Genomic DNA, 20,475 nt, shown 5'->3' on the forward strand with positions numbered 1-20,475 from the left:
ATCATCTAGTGATTTCTAGGGTATCTCCCACATCCACAAATCCTGACTGGCTTATCAATGTTACCTTGTCTTTTAAGACAGTGCTGAGTTTTCCCTTTCCTCCTCTTCCCTTCAACTCCTGAAGAATGAATTCCTCGGTCCCAAAGCCAATTGTGTTTCTGTCTCCATATTGCACTATTGTTACATGTAATTTCAGTGTTGACAATTTTTCTCTGTAAATATATGAAGCTTTAAAACTTATTCTGCAAAGTACACTTTACATGAGAGCATGAGCTCTATTGTTGGACAGGTAGTATGTTAATATCAGACATCAGAAGCTTCAGGAATGACATGATAAATCACAAGGAAATTTTTCTTCTTTGATGCAGTCAACTTGTGGTAACATTATCACACACAATAGACCTTAAATTTGTAAGAAGACAGTAGGTGAAAAGAGGAGACGGAAGAAAAAAGTGATGAGACTGATAATGGAACATCAATGAATAAACAGCTTGTTTCTCATGAAAAAAAAAAACTACATTAGAAATGTATAACTCAACTAAATGTGGCTCTTCACTCCCAAGTAACTGTGCACACTCCAGAAAAAATCAAAGCTCAACTGTAATGTACACTATGACCAGATTTTCAGTATTTGTATCATGTTCTTCTAATCTTTACAAACATGGCAAACTTGCTCATATCACCACGCTGAATGAATAATTAAAATGAATGGAGTCTATTGTACATTTTATATATACAATACAAATTTTAGTGCAATTAAAAGTGAATTATTACATACAAAATTTTCTCAACTTAGCAACAGACAACCATCAGAATATAACTAAAAAACTAAGTCCAGTTCACATTAAACATGCCAGGGTAAGACAGCAATGGCTCCTTGAAATTTCTGTTCAAAATATGTTTCCTCTTAGAACATAAAATTGTACATGAAATTCACATACAAAACAAATGAAATAGTGATTATGGTTACATAAAAGTGTTTATACAAATGCCAGAACTGTGACCAGTTAGATGTGAGACTACCTTTTGAAAATATTATTCTGTTGAACTGCAAATATAAGCAGCTATTTTTGGCTGTGCCTGTTCTGTGTGCATTTAAAAGTATTCTAAACAATTTCCAAGGCCACTTCTACTATCAACAGCTTCCTTCACATATAATTCACTCTTCTTTTGTGGTACAACCAAAGTTTAGATGAAAAACATATCACCAAACAGAAATAACTGAATTCTAAAATGAACATAGATATCTTGTAAACAATGCTGAAATATACTCATCATCATAAGTTAGAACATTTAGGTTCTAAGAGATTTCTTCTACTAAAGAAAAGGAGAAGGGGGAGGTGGAGAGAGAGAGAGAGAGGGGGGGGGGGGGGCATTCAAAACTGCTGACTAGAAAGCTCATCAGTTCTATCTTTCTGTTAAACAAACAGGAAATCCCAGCAGTGGATGCTGTAAGACAGATGAAAGGAACTCAAGATGAATACATTGTACTACTGGTGCTAAAAACAGCAGTCATACATGGCACACTAAAGCTTGTCATAATAAACCATTTTGTTTGGTTATCAAACTTTTTTAATTACCTCATTCTCCAAGGGAATGAATTCTGTACATCTAGAACATTCATTACAATGAATAAAATGCAATGAACAACTGCTCACTTCATTAGTTTCTATCACTTTCAACTCTACATTCACACAATAAAGTAGTGCTTCTTCAGTAACCCTCTATGAACTAGACAGGTTGATCAAAGCAAGACTATTATTGTGCAAGATCTCTACATAAAACAATTAACAACTAAGATGTGAACTTGTGATAACACCACAGGTTAACATCATAAAATTTACAGATATCTCTTAATATTTCAAATTTTCCACGCTGCAAAGCTCACTGCCACAATATATTTTCTTCTTTAAAAGTGTAGTACACTTACAGTCTGTTAAACAAGTGAAATGAGCTTATATACGACCCCACTTACACAAAGGTTTTTAAAAAATTATAAAAACTTCAACAAGAAGAATATTTACAAATTTCGTATGCTTTGTTTAAAATTTACAAGACAGAAATATTGTTTTCAGTATATAAAACACAAATCAAGCCAGTACTGAGTCATCAGAGCTTGTTCAGCACTGTTAAGTCCTTGACAACAGTTACATATTTTATCACTTGTGAAATAAATATATTGCCCATTGTTACAGACATTCTATTATTTTGTATGACAGGAACAGAAATATGAGTCTCCTACATCTTGGGTAGTGGACCAGGAACACCAACATGGAGCCAGAAATTAAATGATAGTGAAAGACAACAAAAAATAGGAGGAGGGGACGTAACATGTTGGTTCCAGTCTAAATTCAATAGAAATACATTCATCACCAACATTAATCAGGTACAAAAGGAATATTTCTTGATCAATCACACTTGTTGGTATGTTGTAATGAATGTAATATGAGTTATACAACAGAATGTGAGGCAACAGCACTTTTTTTACCAAATCATGTTTCTGCAGGTGCTCTTAATGGAACACTAATTCACAGCAACAGTTTTATTTACACACAGGATCCAGGAACTGCGATCTTCTCATTTTTGGTACAAAACATTCAAATTGCTATTCACATTACAACAATCAATGATTCCATAATGCTCTTATAATGTGAAAAATTATCACAGAAAACATACACATCATTTACAATGACAATGAACAATTTTACACGAGCTACCCTTGTACCTCAGTTTTATGGCTTGCTGCCTCACCATCCACCACCATATGGCCTAGACATATTGCCCCGAAATGGTCTGAAGAAACCTCGTCCAACATTCGGATCATGTGGGGGACGAAATGGAAATCTCGGAGGTGGCGGGACATTCCTTCTTGGTCCTGACCACCCTGGTCTCATTCGAGGATTAAACGGGCCCCTCATCATTGGAGGAGGCACCGACCCTGGTGGAGGTGCCATAGGTGGTCCAGGGGGGCCAGGTGGAGGGGGATTTTGGAAACCTCTAAGAGGACCCATTCCCCTGCCTCGGATCATCCTACCCCTGTCTGACTGATGAACCCTCAAGGGATCATGAGATTCAAATCCAGGTATCTCATCATTCAACCAAGGTTCATTCTCATTTGTGCTAAATGCAGGGACACACCATGGTTGATCAGGTGGTTTCTGCACTGATGGAGTGTTTGATGCAGTAACAATAGTCTCTATACCTGATCCAGTTCCATTGCTTTCAGTCGTCTTGGCTGGTGAATCTTCTATCCATTCTGAATGTTCTTTGCTAACATTTAGTGAGTTTGAACTCTGTGAAGTACCACTACTAGAATTCAGAAGTTCTGTGATAGCTTCCAAATCAGGAAGACTATTCCAGATTGCATCATCAGTTAGTCTACTTAGGTTGCTGTTTTCAGTGAGGGATTCTGTGTCCTTCAATTGCCCATTTCGGACATCATTAGTCTCTGTAGATTCTGCTACATTTATGTTTTTAGCATTAGCTGACAAAAGATCACAAAGAGATGTAATACCTACAGTGGTTGTGCTTGTAGCTCCTCCAGAGGTTTCTGGAGGCAACGGTGGTGGAGGAGGTGGAGGAGGGGGGGGTGGAGGTGCAAGTAAAGCTGTTCTCACAGAACTCCTTGGAGATGTTACATTCGGTGGTGGAGTATTTCTCAGACGTGGAACTGGTGCTGAACCACCAATAGTAGGGATTTTATGACACCCAAAAACTCTATTTCGTGTCTTTGGTGACCCTTCACCAACTTCACTAAGAGGTGAATTAAACAAAACTTTTGATTGGTTATTTATATTGAATGACACCGTCTTACTGGTAACCTGTGGCAGTGGGGCAATATCCTCATCAAGTTTAACACCATCTCCCATTGAAGAACTAGCAACATTTTCATTTGTTTCACTAACTTCTTCATCACTCATCTCCATATCAACACTCTCCACATTATCCTGTGTTTCATCTCGTTTGTGTGGAAATGTTTTTGTTGGTGTTTTAGCATCTTCATTGTCATCTCTGTTCCGAAGTGGTGATATATGCATTGCCTTTACTTGCTCAGTATCATCTGAAAGAACTCCATCATCTGATCTGTTTGCATCTAATCTTGATGACTGTTCTCGATACTGTGTACGGTCCAAATCTCCAATATTGTTCTTGTGAGGAATAACTTTAATAGAAGGTTTCCTGTAGTCCACATCACCATCAGAACTAACTTCATTCTCAACTGAATTTTCCGATGCTGAGATAATTTTTCCAGCTCTGTAATCCTGGTCTTCGCGAAGCCAGGAGAGAACTGGAGGTGTTGGGGGTGGTACAAGAGGTGCATGCGTATCCCGGACAGGTGAGCCTGTCAAACTAATCAGGTTCCTGTGGTCAATATCCTTCTTCCGGTGTAGTGCTGGTCGGTGATCAACATCTTTCTTGTTGTGATTAGGGGCAGGAATATGGATCAACAAACGGTGATCTGTATCTTCCAAAGGCTCATTCAATGGAGCAGGCTCTTCAGCAGCACCAGCACTGGCCAAAGGTAGGGGAACTAAGGTGCGGTGATCTACATCTGCAGAAGCTGAGACCATTGTAGAATTTACAATAGAGTCATCGTATTCAACAGGATCACTGAAACCTTCTTTTTCATACATTGGTGGGGACTCTGGTGTGTCGAGATCCTGTATGGGAACTTTATTCACTGGCAACACAGGCATCCATTCACTAACTTTCTCCCCAGAATCTGTTTGCCATGCAGGGTTTGTGTCGCTCCATGTTGGAAACTTTGGAGGGAGTTTTGTATTCCATGAATCTTCAGTTTCTTGATTTGTTTCATATTTGTATGTTGTCGTCTCCTCCAGTGGGAACAGATTTGGAGGCATTGGTGGTGGCTGCAAAGGACTTGATGATGTACTAAGAGGAGGATAATCATAGTCTGTATTTGAAGTACTCTGAATTTCTGTGTCTGAAGTATACGAAATCTGCTTCTGCAGTGGTGCAGGCTCTGGTTCCGGCTCATCTTCATCCAATGTGAGACCTGGAATTGCTGTTGCTGTTGTTGTTGTGCTGGATGATGGTATTAAGGACTTTAGAAATTCTGTAATGTTGAATGTCTCTTCTGGCTTGGATCTGGAATTGATGACTTCTATTGGCTTCCCCTGAAATGAAAGGATAATCACTCAATTTCACTAAAAGCCTGTAACATGGCAGCAACAATGAACACAAATAAGTACTACACATACACATGAATATTATTTTAAGTAACTTTTATGTTGTTCTCTTATTAGATTTCAAATGCAAAGTCTCATACTATTGCATTGCACTTCAAGCCTTTATTTTTAACATTAATCAAATTATGTGCTACTACTATTATTCTGAATATTTTCACACGCATAGGAGCCATAGAAATTTGGAACGAGGAATAATATCACTGGATTCAAGAACTGTGATAGCAGATTTCTGATCAACATAATAAATATTATAGAATATTAATATTTCCCCAAGGGCTGTAAAACCAAAACTTTTGGCGTTGTTATTGTATTGGACTTTAAAATCATTGTTTTCAATGTGTCTTCAATGTAAGCTTATTTATGTCACACTGACGGTATGTTACAAGTACTGCAAACCACTGTATACTCTAATAGCAACAGCATACTATATTTCAAATGGCCTACCACAAAAGAAGAACAAAAAAGTGTAACCTGTCTCTCAGGTCTGAGAAACTCACTTAACAGACACACTGCAGCTACCACTGACCATAGTTTACAGTCCCGGAGGGGACTGTCAATGGGGAAGAGAGCATGAGAAAAAGGCTGGAAAACTAACAAAATAGTAATATTCTACAAGTTGGAGAATGAAATGTCAGAATGTGGTAAGGAAATAATAAAGTCTGAAAAGGAGAATACAAATTCTCAATCTATATATAGCAAGATTCAGTGAAATGAAATATAAAGAAGCTAAGGGTTTCTAGTCATACACATATATGGTAACATCAACAACCACCAAATATCGTATAATGGAGCATGATTCATTATGAACAGGAAGGTGGGGCAAAGAGTGAGTTACTGTGAACAGTTTAGTGACAGGTTTAATCTTGTGTTAAGAGAGATGCAAATATCATATGGGAGACTGGAATGCTGCAGTTGGAGAATGGATAAAAGATAGAATAACTAAAGAATACAACCACAGCAGTAAGAATGATGGAGGCTCCTTGATTTTTTGCACTAAACTGCAGATAGCAGTCATGAGACGCTTGGATAGCCCAGTCAGTGGAATACCCACCTGCAAAAGGCGAAGCTTTCAGGTTTGAGTTCTGGTCCAGCACACGGTTTTAATCTGTCAGAATATCACAACTCAGTGCACAATCTACTGCAAAGTGAAAATTCATTCTGGGAGCAAATACACTGCTTAAGAATTGCAAGAGGAGGAGGCATATTTGGCAAAGGCCTGGAGACATGAGAAGCTGCCAGCTGGATTGTATCACGGTAAAATAGTGATTCCGAAAAAGATGATGGATTTTAAGGCCTATCCAGGAAAAGATACAGACTCGAATCATAATTTAGTAATGAGGAAGAGTAGACTGAAGTTTAAGAGAATCTTTAGGTGGAAAGAAGTGCGATACTAAAGTAAAGAGGAATGATGATGATTTAGTCTGTATGTGGTATTATAATAAATACAACAAGGGGGGGGGGGGGGGGGGGGCAGTTCAGTTGATGGGAAATGGATGTCCCTAAAAAAGGCAATCACAGAAGTTGAACAAACAAATATAGGCAGAAGCAAGGCAACGGTGAAAAATCCTTGTGTAACAGAAGAAATACTCCAAGTAATCAACCACATAATACAAAAATGTTCATGAGCAGGAAGGAACAGAGGGATAGAAGTCAATGAAGGAATGAAATCAATAAGAAGTGCAGCAAAACTAAAGTGAAACAACTGTAGGGAAAATGAGAAGAAATTGGACATACAATGGTCATTAGAAAGCCATATTCAGCTTACAGAAAAGTCAAAATAATTTACAGTGAAACTAAAAGCATGGGTGACAACATTAAAAGTGTGAAAGGAATTCCACTGTTAAATACAGATAATACTGCAGATAGGTTGAAAGAGTACATTAATGGCCTCTATGAGGTGGAGAAATTGTCTGGTGACATGACAGAAGAAGATATATATGTTTATGTAGAAGACAGGAGGGATCCAGTACTAAAATTGGAGTTTAACAAAAATTAGGAAGACTGGTGATCAGACAAGGCTGAACGCAAAGCTAATATTCCTTCAGAGTTTCTAAAATCATGGGGGGAAGTGATTACTAAACAACTAATCAAGTAAGTGTGTGGAAGTTATATTGTGGGAGACATGCCACTGGACTTTCTGAATGATGTCATTCACACAATCCCAAAGACGGACGGCAAAGGTAGATACAAGAGAGAAGTACCACACAATCAATTTAACAGCTCACATGTCCAAGTTGCTTTCAAGAATGATAGACAGAACAATGGAAAAGAAAACTGGGGATCTGTCAGATGACTATCAGAGTTAGGCTTTGATAGAGACCATTCTGATGTTGAATGAAGGCAAGATTTATACAAAAATAGTGACATCATCTTAGTCTTTGTTCACCTATAAAATGTGTTCAGCAACATGAAATGATAGAAGATGTTTGAAATTCTAAGACAAATAAGTATAATTGATAGGGAAAGATAGGTAATATACAGTATTACAAGAACTAAGGATGTACACTAACAATGGAAGATTAATAGAAGTGGTCGAAGTAAAAAAAAATATTTAAGTCAAAAAAGATTTAAGGCAAAGATGCAGTCTTAGTTCCCTACTGTCAAATCTATACACCGACAATGACAAAAATAAAATAAAAGATCAAGAGTGGGATTAGCATTCAGGATGAAAGGGTATCAATCTTAAGACTTGCTAATGATATTGCAATCTTCAGTGAGGAAGAATTACAGGACCTTCTGAATGAAATGAACAGTCTAACACCACAGAATACAAACAGAGAGAGGTTGGAAGTAATGAGGAATAGCAAAAATGAGAGTACCTATAACATAGTAGACGAAGCAAAAGAATCCTACTACCCTGGAAGCAAAATACTGGATGATGGATGCAGCAATGAGGATGTAAGAAGTTGAGTAGCACAAGTGTAGAGAGCAGCCCTCACTACAACTGAGGAGGAAATTTCTAAGAATGTATATCTGGAGCACAGTATTGTAAGGAAGTTAATCATGGACTGTGCAAGAATCGGAAAAGAAGAGAATAAAACTATTTGGAACATGCTGTTACAGGAGTATGCTGAAAATTAGATAGACTGGGACAACAAGAGATGAGGTACTCCTCCACAGAATTGGCAAGGAAAAGAATACACGGAAAAAAACTAATTAAAGAAGGGACAGGATGACAGGGCACAGTATGTGTGTTAAGACATAAGGGAATAACTTGCATTATGCTAGATGGAGCCATATAGGGCAACTGGTGTAAATGCTACTCAGAGATGATGTGAAATTCATTGGCTTTCAGCAAATATTCTGCTATATTCTATAACGTAAAACACACAACAGAAAATTTTGTCCATGCTACTGATATGTTGCAGGTATCATGATGGTGTTCCAGGTGCTGTAGTGCAGACTGCATATGTTACAGGACGCTGAAATGTCATAGGTACAGTCATTTTTAATCAGTACACTCAGTGAGCATGCTGGAGGGGAGAAAAACCAATAGTTCCACTTTCTGCCACCAGGTAAAAATATGGTGCTGTAAGCAGTAAGAATGTGAAATGTTTCCAGTTTTGATGCCAGTATGCTGTTTTGTCACTTGGAAATGTGTGGTGATTTCTTTTTTGAGATGACCATTAGTGTAAAGGGTTAAGAAGATTGAAGTTTTCCATACAAAACAGAATAGCTGTTGAAAAGATAGACCATGTACTGCTGGTAAAGTTGTTTTATCAGAACGGCAGCAACAGCACTGATGCAGTGTGCGAATATCGCCAACAGAAAGAGCTGTGAAGGGCCCCATATCAATAAATGGGCTACAGAATATGATCAAGACATTTGAAGAACCGTGATTAGAAGGTGCAGCTGAGAAATGGGGTGCTCCTTTCCCATAGCGGTTGTTGAAGTTGCTGTAGCTATACCCAACCATGCAATACATGCCTAAAATTCTGCAGCCAGTGTTCATGCTGTGTCAAAGGAACTGTCACTCCCCTGGTCAACAGTTTAAAAGATTCTGCAGCACATCTTACACTGTTATCCCAACAAGACTCAGAATGTGTGCCAAATAAAGCCCTAAGATAGGCTGTAGCACTGTGACTTTGCCATTCATTTTTTTACATGCACAGAAATCGATGACATGTGGCTATGGAGTATTCTTTGGGCAGCTGAGGAAAATTTTTCTCTGTATGGTGCTGTGAATGCACAGAACTGTAACATATGGGTCACTACTCAACCACATTTTGTGCAGGAACAATGACGCACTCAGCTACTACTTCTTGGTCCATTTTTCTTCAGGGAGATGACACCTTGTGGGTCTGTTAGGTGTACAGTGATAATTGCATATTATAAGAACCTCCTTGTGCAACATGCGATCCCAGTTTTGAAAATACAAATGTATCCACACTATTCTTTTCAAGCAAGATGAAGCAAAATCACATGTTGCTTGTCAGGTGGAAGATTTGCTCTGAGAAACCTTCAGTAATGAACTTATCATCTCTAGGCAATTTCAAGATGTATGGCCGTCCAGATACAGCATCCTAAATCCATGTGGCTTCTAGTTTTGAGGCTATCTAAAAGATAATGTCTGTAAGGGATGTATCCAGACTCTTGCTGGTCTGAAGGATAGCATGCTACAGCGTATCTCTCTGATTACACCATGTTTGCAGCAAGCATCTACATCTACAGGGATACTCTGCAAATCACATTTAAGTGCCTGGCAGAGGGTTCATGAACCTCCTTCACAGTTCTCTATTATTCCAATCATATACAGCGCACGAAAAGAATGAACACCTATATCTTTCTGTGTGAGCTCTGATTTCCCTTATTTTATCGTGGTGATCATTCCTCCCTATGTAGGTCAGTGTCAACAAAATATTTTCGCATTCAGAGGAGAAAGCTGGTGATTGGAATTTCATGAGAAGATTCCGTCACAATGAAAAACGCCTTTCTTTTAATGATGTCCAGCCCAAATCCTGTATCATTTCTGTGAACTCTCTCCCATATTTCGCAATAATACAAAACATGCTGCCTTTTTTTTGAATTTTTTTGATGTACTCGATCAGTCCTATCTGGTAAGGATTCCACACTGTGCAGCAGTATTCTAAAAGAGGATGGACAAGTGTAGTGTAGGCACTCTCCTTAGTATGTCTGTTACATTTTCTAAGTGTCCTGCCAATAAAACACAGTCTTTGGTTAGCCTTCTCCACAGCTGTCAGTCACAGCGTGTTACAGACACAAAATGGTGCTGAGTCGGGAGATCATATTGAACACATGTTGTGACTTGTGACCATATTATAATAAACATGCCACAACCACCATTATCATCTGTTTCATCATTCCTCCCCTTTTTCTGCACCCACACCACATTCTGACTGCTTGCAGGGCCATATTTCACCTGGAGGCAGAAAGTGGAACTATTATTTTTTCAGCATTAATGAACATACCTAATGTTTCAGCAGCCTGTGATGTATACAGCCTATACTGTAGCACTCGGAACACTGTCAGTTTCATTATAAGCACCTGGTATTACAAAAAAATGCAAAACTTGTACGTTCATTTTACATCTGACATGAATGGAGAATTCACTGGATTCATATTGGCAAAGTGTGTCAGTCTATTGTACAACTTTCTTTTTGTGGACAAAGATATTTGTATGCTGCATAGCTTGAATGTGTTGGCTGTTTCTTGTGATAATTTTTGAAAATGCTATGTCTTGGGATCCATTTCCAAAATATGGTGAAGATGAAATTGGAATGTGCGACTGCTAATTTTATCATCACATATATTATGTTGTGTTCTTTTAATCTCTTTTATTTGCTAGTGTGCCTATTGAAGCTCAAGTGTGTAGCTGACAAAAATAGTGTTATAATAATAAGAAAACTAGTACATTATGTCCAGAAAACAGGACACCGAGAATGCAAATAGTATGGGCACAAAACAAAAAGAAATGTTTCATAAAAAATTTATCAAATCCAAACTATGTTAGTGTAGGATGTGTGCCGATCATTCTGTAGAGTTAGGGATTTCTCATTTTTGAGGGTTACAACTATGAACAGTGCATTTTTTTTATATGAGCCAACACAAAATGAAGCTCTGAACCAACTAAATTACACACAGTCAATTGCTGTCAATTGTCAACAGTCAACATGTGATGCTAGTTGTTTCTTGAACTAAAATAGTTAATGTCAAAGTAACAACAGTTCACTTCCTAGGTGGGTAAAAAGGCTATGTGTTTATTTAGAAAGACAAAAGAAGAAATATCCATGGCTAGCACACATAAATAACAATTTCTTGTACGCAAAATGTGGATGTTCTAACTTACAGTTACAACTGCAGGAACTTTTTTTTGAAATCATTAAGAATGTCAAAAAACCGTTAACTAAAGTCAGTGAAATAAGTAAAACGATTTTCACTGAGGGTAGTCTCATGATGGATTGATATGTTACTCTTACATGTTTAGCATTTTTAATGCTCCATAAGTGTTTAAAAATACTTGCAGTAATTACATTCTAAGTTATTAAGACACAATTTTACACTACAGTGATTAACCTACGTTTTCTAATTACTACATTGTCCATGTCCTTCCATTAATAAAATAACAGTTGCTCAGTGTAAAAATTTGGATTTATCAGTGGAGTCCCATACTGAGGTGTTGCAGAAGATGGCAACCCTACTATATGAGTTCCTTCAAGATGGTATCTTAGGATCATTAATCTTCTTCATATACTATACATCAATGACTTCCCAGACAATGTTGGGCACAGGAAAACAACTGATAGCAATACTGCCATAGCAAGTGAACATCAGAATTCCTGTTACAGGCAGTAAATTAAAACTTCAAAAATGTTTACTACTGGTCAATAAGCAATAAAATAATTGTCATTATTTCATCTTGCATTTTCCATTTATTGAAATAACACGTTCAGTGTTAATTTCATTCATTTCAGTCTGAGCAATAAAATAATTGTCATTATTTCATCTTGCATTTTCCATTTATTGAAATAACACGTTCAGTGTTAATTTCATTCATTTCAGTCTGAGTAGGAAAATAGTTCTGTCACACTTTAGTGTGATTAAAATAACATGTGACTTTTGACCACTTTGACTAGTGGAAGACCATGGCGCCCACTGCCCAGACAACAAGACAACACCAATGATGAGTCAGCTTTACTCCCACACCACAACTGGCTCGGCATGTATAGTCCACCCTACTGCCATGCCGTCAGTAAACAGTAACATTTGGTTCACAAATCAGTTGCTTCCATTTCCTCAGCTCTAGCAGTGAAGCTGTGAGGTCACCACTGCTGCATCTCGATAGGTACGAGAAAAAATAAATACATCTGTGAGGAGCGACAACATGCAGTTATGGATATCTGAACTCAATGAGGTTCATGATTACTCATTTTTGAGCATACTACAGCGTGGCAGATGTTAAAATGGAGTCCATAGATCTGGTCAGTACCAAACACTCAGTCAGAGGAAGAATTTGAAAGAAAGCAGAAGGCAGTGTACTGAATTTTACAGATACATGTCAGAAGAATATTGCACAATGATTCTCAAGTAGAGAATATCATCCAAGATTGAAGCATTAATGAAACTGAAATTGGATGATTATTTTGTCACCATAATTCAGTAATACCTTTTGACAGAGAATATAATAAACTCATAGTGACATCTCAATCCACTGTGCTTAATTAAATCCACCTAAATGATTCTCAAACAATAATAATAATAATGAAAGAATCCATCACAGCCAAGAAAAGGAGTAATCATCGGTAAACTGAGCAACGAAGAGCAACCTCACAAAGTGTAATCCAAGCAATGGAGTGTGTTTGTCTGCTGTGATTGTGAATCAAATATTTTAGGATTACCATTTTGTTAGTAACAGTATGAGATGTCCCAATATGAGGTTTGCCATAAAAGAAGTTATCCAAGAACACTTTCACTGGCTTCAAAAGTATTGATTGTTGGAAGCAGAATTCAAATACACAGACAAGGGACAGATTTGGCTGCTTTGTGTGTGAGTACTTTCAATATGATAGCAAATAGTGAGGGTCTGATTTTAGATGCTTCAAGAGTGGTGGGTAGAAAAGCCGTTGTACTTAACATTCTTGGATCTGTGGTTTTGAGAACCGAAAGGAAGGACAGAAAGGAAGATGAAGTTGATGAGGCATCACAAAGTCATTCTCTCATGGAGAGAGTGGCAAAAAACTAAATCACAACAGATTTGGGAACAAGACAGTTGCACTGTAGCAGGATGCCATATACAGACATGTATGGCTGTTATCAATGCAAGGAGTACCTTACATTAAACACACTTCTCTTTAGCCCCAAGGAGAGGAGCTCTTTATCAGAAGTAAGTTACCTCTGCAAAATGTCTTCACAAGCTAGGTTTTGGTCACCAAAAGTTTTTATATCGGAAATTTATCACCAAGAGAATTGAGATCATGGCATGGAGAAGCCAGATCTGAAAGCTACGAGGAGCATTTTGTTTGAATACATTGTGTGGCTTGACGACACATAGATTAATGCATTTCAAAGGTTGACAAATGTCTGGGTGGATCAAACAGCCAAAGGAACAATGAAAGCACCGACAGGAATCAATGGCTATACAATCATCCTTCACATGGCTCATATCATGGCTTCAGTCCAAACTGTTTATTGCTGTTTTATTCCAGAAAGCAAGGGGACCATGATGAGGAAAAGAATGACAGTTTTTCCATAGAATGGTTTTCTAATTTTATTTTACAAAATATTCTCCCAAATTCAACAATAGTAATGGACAATGCACTATCACATTCCACTGTGTTGACAAAAAGTTTTGGCAATGGGCAATGGAAGAAAGTGGATAATTTGTTTCAGGTACATATCATCAGAGAAACCTGAACCTAGCATGGAAAGGTCAACTTCATCAAACTTATAAAGCTATACAAGCCAAAAAGAAACATGCTATCAGGCTCGGGAACTGACTATAGTGAAACAGTATAATGTACTCAGGATTCTTCCATGCCACACCAATTTTAATCTCACAGAACTTATATGGGCCATGGTGGCAACAACTCATAAAAAGTTTTAGTGAGGTGGAAATGCAGATGAAAGCAGCTATTGTTAAAATTTGATTCCTCTCTTGGACACAAGCTTCTTACACCATAAATTATTCATTGGTGTAGGTAGCATCTTTGGTATAATTTTTAGTTACTTAACACTTCTTCACTGAAGGCAAATTAATGACTACGTGCCAAAAGTATGCGTGGCACTCCTAGCATGTACAGGAATACTGCACCCCTCCACTCGCTCTGCATGGAACTGTCAAAAGTCTCGAGTTATTGCAAACCCATTTTAAATGTAGATGGTAATTCCATAGAATGTGTAACAAACACAAAATTTTTATGGATGAATGTTGACTGTCAGTTGACAATACATGAGCACACAAAGATACTAGCAAAATGAATGTCATCAGCTTGTTATGACCTTAAGAGTCCTGTCGTCAGTGTAAAACAGCAACTGTCTCTTAGTTACATACTATTCTTATGTATACTCAGTCCTTACCTATGGTATAATTTTTTGGGCTCAAGTGCAAATAAACTACCACAAGACTTAAAATACATAAATGGGTCACATGAATAATAACTAAGAATAGTAACTGGCCTCAAAGTACAAATATTTTTAAAGAGTTGGGGATTGTGACTGCACAATCAGAGAACATCTACCAACCCATTACGTACATTAGGAAAAATGCAACTAATAACTGAACTAACAGCACTAGTCATGATTGAGGAACGAGAACCAAACTTGAATTATATGCACTGAGAAAAATGAAACAAAAAGCAAGCACAGACTCAAGCTCTACAATAAACTGGCCACAGACATGAAATATATTAAAACCAACATGTTTAAAAAGAGAGTTAAAACAAACATCTTAAATAATATGTACTGAACAGTAAAGAATTACTTAAATAACACAGAAAAGAGGTTGCTAAGAAAGAGTAAGTTTGTAAAAATTAAAAGATAAAAATCTCTTTCATTATAAAATATACTTTCAGACTGAATCATACTAGTAAAACCAGGTTTATTTGCATCAGGAACAGTGTGCTCCACAATCGTATTAAGGATATCCTAGGTAGGAGGGAGGGCAACATCAGTTGTAAATTTTTGATCTATTTATTGCAGATCGATTTCAGCTATTGTGTAGCTATGTTTAGCGCACTTCTATCTAGCTATGTTCAGCGCACTTCTATCCAAATCATGACGACTCATAAATACAAGTCATCTTAAACGAGTTTATATTTGATGAGCTCTCTGCATACGCACAACAAATCGGAGGAGAGTGGGGAGGAGGGTGGGGCGGAGGTACATTCAACACCTGCTTGACTTTTAGGAATTCAGTCGATATGGAGAATTTCTCGGGCATGGGCTTTTCGTTCTGTGTGTGAGAATCTTACCAAAATGGTGATTCAGCAACTGTAGCACGGAGGAAATTTTACAGTGATTGTGGATTGCATAATGTAAATTATGCTAAGTTCTCCTTAACTGGAAATGGATCGAAACATTTAAGGAGACTGGTTCAACAGTGGCCAAACTGAAATACAGCCAACCAAAGTCATCAAGAATGGGCAAATCCATGGAGAATGTAAATCGGACGGTTCATGACGAGCCTAACATCTCCATTTGTAAGCCTGCAAGTTCTTTAAATGAGTATAGGGCATCACTGCACTGAATTCTGCAAAAAGACCTTAAGCTGCATCCTTACAAAATCCAATTCGTGCAAGAATTAAAGCCCTAGAATACCCGACATAGGCTAGTTGATTAATGATGTGACTGAGTGCCCTTCATTTAACATCGTTCTGTTTTCTGACAACACTCATTTTCACCTGAATGGTCACAGCAATAAGCAAAATTGCTGCTAATGGAGTGGAACAAATCCTAAACAGAAGGAAACAAAACCCTTCATTCACCAGAAGTTACTGTATGGCCTGTAACATCAGCCTGAGTAATAACTGGCCATATTTTTTCGAGGATAAGAATAGTAGTGCAGTTACAGTTAATTTGGAATGTTATGTGATGATGTTAAATGACTTTTTGGTGCCTCAATTGCAAAATTTTCCTGGTTGTAACCAAAGAACATGGTTTCAGCAAGACAGAGCCACTGTAGACACGTTCAATGCACCTGTACTGCGAGTTTTCGAAATTTTCCCCACCAAACTGATCTGCAGGAGGGGTGACATATACTGGCCCCCACACCATACAGTCCAGGTTTGAGCCCCATGGATTTTTTTACAGGGGTATGTCAAATCTCAAGTGTAGGTCAAAAATCTGACATCTCTGGAGCAACTGGAAGAGAATATCTATAGAGAAGTGGTATCCAGCCCATGGTGAGCCGTCACGCAAAATTTTGTTCATAGTTTAAATTAGTGCTGTAGGAGTGCTGGATTGTATTTAAATGACATTATTTTTTAAGAAGCAAATTCCTAAACTATATATTTCAAAAACAAATAAAGATTTTGCTGATAGACTTCAACCTCTATTTTATTTTGACATATAAAATCTATAAACTTAATTCTCAGTCATCCTGTATAATAGCACATGGTACCACTTGACATTACAAATGACAAACATCAATGAAACTCAGAGTTTAACTGATGTATGTTATCTATAACATCAAGTCGCACCATATGCTATTTTATTTATGAGTCGTCATGACATGGATATAACTGTGCTGAAGATAGCAACACAGTAGCTGAAGCTGATCTGCAATAACAAATTAACAATTTACAACTGATGCTGCCCTTCCTCCTACCTTGGATCGCATTACTAAAATACTGCACACTCAAAATTTGTGATGAAAAATCCTGAACTCTTTACATTTTCCTGAGTTCAGCATCTTTATTACACAAGGATACCTACTCAGCTTTTCAGAAAGACAAATCAGAACACACATGGCATGTAGCGGAGGAGCATGTATCATCATCATGGCCCTGTTGTCAGAAAAAAGGCCGTGTTTACTGTGTGCAGTTACTTGTTATTAGATGTAGATAAATAGTACAACACTACTTATGAATCACCTTGTCCTCTATGTAATTATGGAGTCACATGTTTGTTAACTTTTAATTATGTTTTATTGTTGTATTAGACTGGCAATTAGATGTGGATGAATCAACAATTAATTAATGTTCATTTACATTTGTTATGACACCCCGCTTTATGGTACCTGTCATTATAAACATGAGGTACCTAAAGTGTCATGTAAAAGTCGTGAGTAGTGTGTGTGTGTGTGTGTGTGTGTGTGTGTGTGTGTGTGTGTGTGTGCGTGTGTGTGTGTTGTTGACGAAGGCCAAAGGTCAAAAGCTTTAATGGTGAAAGTCTTTTTGTTGTGCCTAACTGTGACTAAACATCTCCACTATATAGTGAATACCAACTTTCCTTCTCATTATATTGTTAAAGTGGCATGTGTAACATTGATAATATGCATTTAAATTTTGTGGCTGCCATTTTATCTTGAAATATGTATATTTACAAAAAAGAATACAAAACTCACATTCTGAAGGATACATGAACTTTGTATTTTAATACATACTTTTAACATATTTAATTAGACACTTCAGTAACTTTGTATCATGATGGTTTAGGAGTATTTCAGGATTTGGATGCTGGATCTCATTGTCAAGTTGTTCTCCTCTCCATGGAACTGATAATTAGATCACTAACTATGAATGAAGCTATCTTCTAAATTACCATTTTGCAGAACCCACATTACTTTTACCTCTTCATAAATCGTACAATTCTAATAGTAAGAGAACCAAATTTGAAAAAAAAGGCTGAAATAATGCTAACTTATTTTATAATAAAATATTAAAGTAATCAACTAAAATTATGTGGTGCGGGACAGCAATTAAAAAAGTAACAATAATAAAAGGATTGAATGTAACTTGATATCACATAATGCACCAATCAAAGTGGTACTTGTAATATCAATGAACATGTAGAAGGTAGCTATGAACTTTCCTGATGTGATTTTAATTAAAAATACACTGTAATAATCAAAAGGGCCCAGGTAAACTACTTTTCACACTGCACATTATCACTACTTTTTTTTTTCACACACAGTGTAGGTAAGAAATGCTAGCCTCTGTGTGGTTGTGTGTGTGAATGTTAGTGTGTGTACTCTTGCTAGGGAAAGACCAAAAGCTTGAAAGCTATTATAAATACCGTATTCTGCTGACAGCTTCTATGCACCACACATCAATTAGCTGTAGGTGAGTGGGTGCCTTTTCTTTTCTTTTGTTACATACTAGTGGAGAAACCCAGCATGTCCAGGTATTTATTTATAGCTGTGCACTGATGCCAATACCATGGAGTGTCTGGCCTTGTACTTAGTGCTTATAAAGACATTACTCCTGACCCAAGAACATATCTCCTGAACTATGTCTCATACAACAATATAATTTTGTACGTACATTCATTCAGCAGCTTATGTGGATAGTCATATCTCCTGGACTATGTGTCATAAAACGACATAATTTTGCACTTACATTCAGTGGTATATGTGCAGACTGTCTGTAAGAGGTGTTGCGAATACAGTTAGTAGTAAAGAAATAGTGCTTTTACTGCATTAACAGCGGAAAAGCAGTAAGCGATACAACATTTTTCCTTTCATCATTTTCTATGGGTTGTCAGTGAGAAACATAGTTATAAAGGTTTGAAATTATGTGTAAAGTTTGTTGCACGTTGCTGAGTGTTCTCATTCTCTAATACTGGATCAATAAAGTTCGGGAATTCATGAGTTGTGGACCAAACGGCTTTTACACCTCCACCTCCAACCTCATGTCTTTCGTAGGTAAGCAGTTCTTAACCTCACAATGAATGTCGCCTACCTGTAAGGTATATGCACACTAAGTTTGGTTGAAATCACCCCAGTGATTTTGGAGGCGATGTGGGAACACACACGTACACAGATACATGCGCACACACACACATCCATTTTTATAATATAAATGGATTATTCCATTGCGAAATTTCCATTGTTGTTATACATAGCCTCACATTTAAATTTATTTTGGTATCATATTGTTTTTTATTTACTCTGAAAGTGTTTGTAACTATTTACTTGAACAAGAATAACTGTTAAAATCAGGCTGGAATACTTACTAAGGAGTTTTCCTCATTCTTAAGTGATTTTTCCTAGAAATAAACCAAAAAGGTTAGAACAGTGTTTCATCTTCAGGGAAAGTTAAGTTAAATGTAAGGACTGACAACACAAAACAAACTTAATATCAACATTTTAATTAGTTCCAGGCATTAAAAAAAGGCTTAGCTACTGGCTAATACAAATTCTGAGAATGGAAAACAAGGGATACTGATTTCAGAATTCTGACTTTGAATAGGACTTTTTACCCCAGTAAACTGACATTTTCTTCTATTTGCAATTAATAATTGAGAAATCTCTTAATAATGAAATTAATACATAGGCCTAATTATTCTAAGAACTGCAGCATACCCCATCCATTTTAATAATTAAAGAGTGAGTCTACAGATCACAGAAACGAGATGGTAATAAGAAAAAAATTTCCATAAACAGCAGTGTTGTTAGAGATGAAGCAATAGCTCAATTTGGGACGTGCGGAGGAAGACTTTATTTGTGCCATCATACAAAGAACATTTGCACAGAGTGATTTCAAGATACAGTGAATAGATGGATTGCAATTCAAACTTGGCTCTTAAAATTTAATATTCATGACCTATGTGCTACATCATTTTCTAAATAGCAGAAATAAAAAAAGGAAAAAGGTAACAAGTCCTAGCTACATACATTTACAAAAGTCTCTGACACTTTTTCTCACACTTCCTCCACCTTTTATCAGCTATTCGAGGTATTCACTGTTGTCTGTGTACAAGTAAAATGCTAAAAATTAAATCTTGTGGTACAAAACACAAACACCAGTATTATGACAAAGCAAGCTGTAATATGGAATACAGCAGAAAAATGAGGCTTCAATCATTTTTAACCTAAATCATGACGTAATGCTGTAATAGGTACCGTCAACAAGTGAGCTGGACATAATAATGCAACATGTGTGGAAAAGCAAAATTAAAAGGCAAGAGAAAAATAAATTACAGAAAGAAAAGACAACAATAAAGAGATGCTGCAGAAACAACAAATTACATCATTTAATACAACAAATAAAAGCAAAACGTATGAACACAAAACCTCATATAAAGAACAACAATTGAACACTCCACCACCAACTGAACAAGGACACTCTTTGCCTTTCTCAAGGTCGTA

General features: G+C 37.0%; 1 protein-coding gene across 3 annotated transcripts in view; it reads right to left on the bottom strand.

Annotated features, from left to right (window-relative positions):
* Positions 1-437: 437 nt before the first annotated feature.
* The window catches only part of LOC126484182 (uncharacterized), a 166,327-nt gene continuing 146,289 nt past the window's right edge, over positions 438-20,475 (bottom strand). For 2 of the 3 annotated variants that reach the window (XM_050107593.1, XM_050107591.1), the window contains 2 exons: positions 19,341-19,373; positions 439-5,138 (listed from right to left, as the gene is read on the bottom strand). In XM_050107593.1, the coding sequence (XP_049963550.1) occupies positions 2,748-5,138; positions 19,341-19,373 (2,424 nt within the window). In that variant the 3' untranslated portion in view covers positions 439-2,747. Of the gene's footprint in view, positions 5,139-19,340; positions 19,374-20,475 lie in introns of all 3 variants that reach the window. The other variant, XM_050107592.1, reaches the window with a different exon arrangement.

Source organism: Schistocerca serialis, chromosome 6 (genome assembly GCF_023864345.2).
Source record: "Schistocerca serialis cubense isolate TAMUIC-IGC-003099 chromosome 6, iqSchSeri2.2, whole genome shotgun sequence".
NCBI classification, from domain to species: Eukaryota; Metazoa; Arthropoda; class Insecta; order Orthoptera; family Acrididae; genus Schistocerca; species Schistocerca serialis.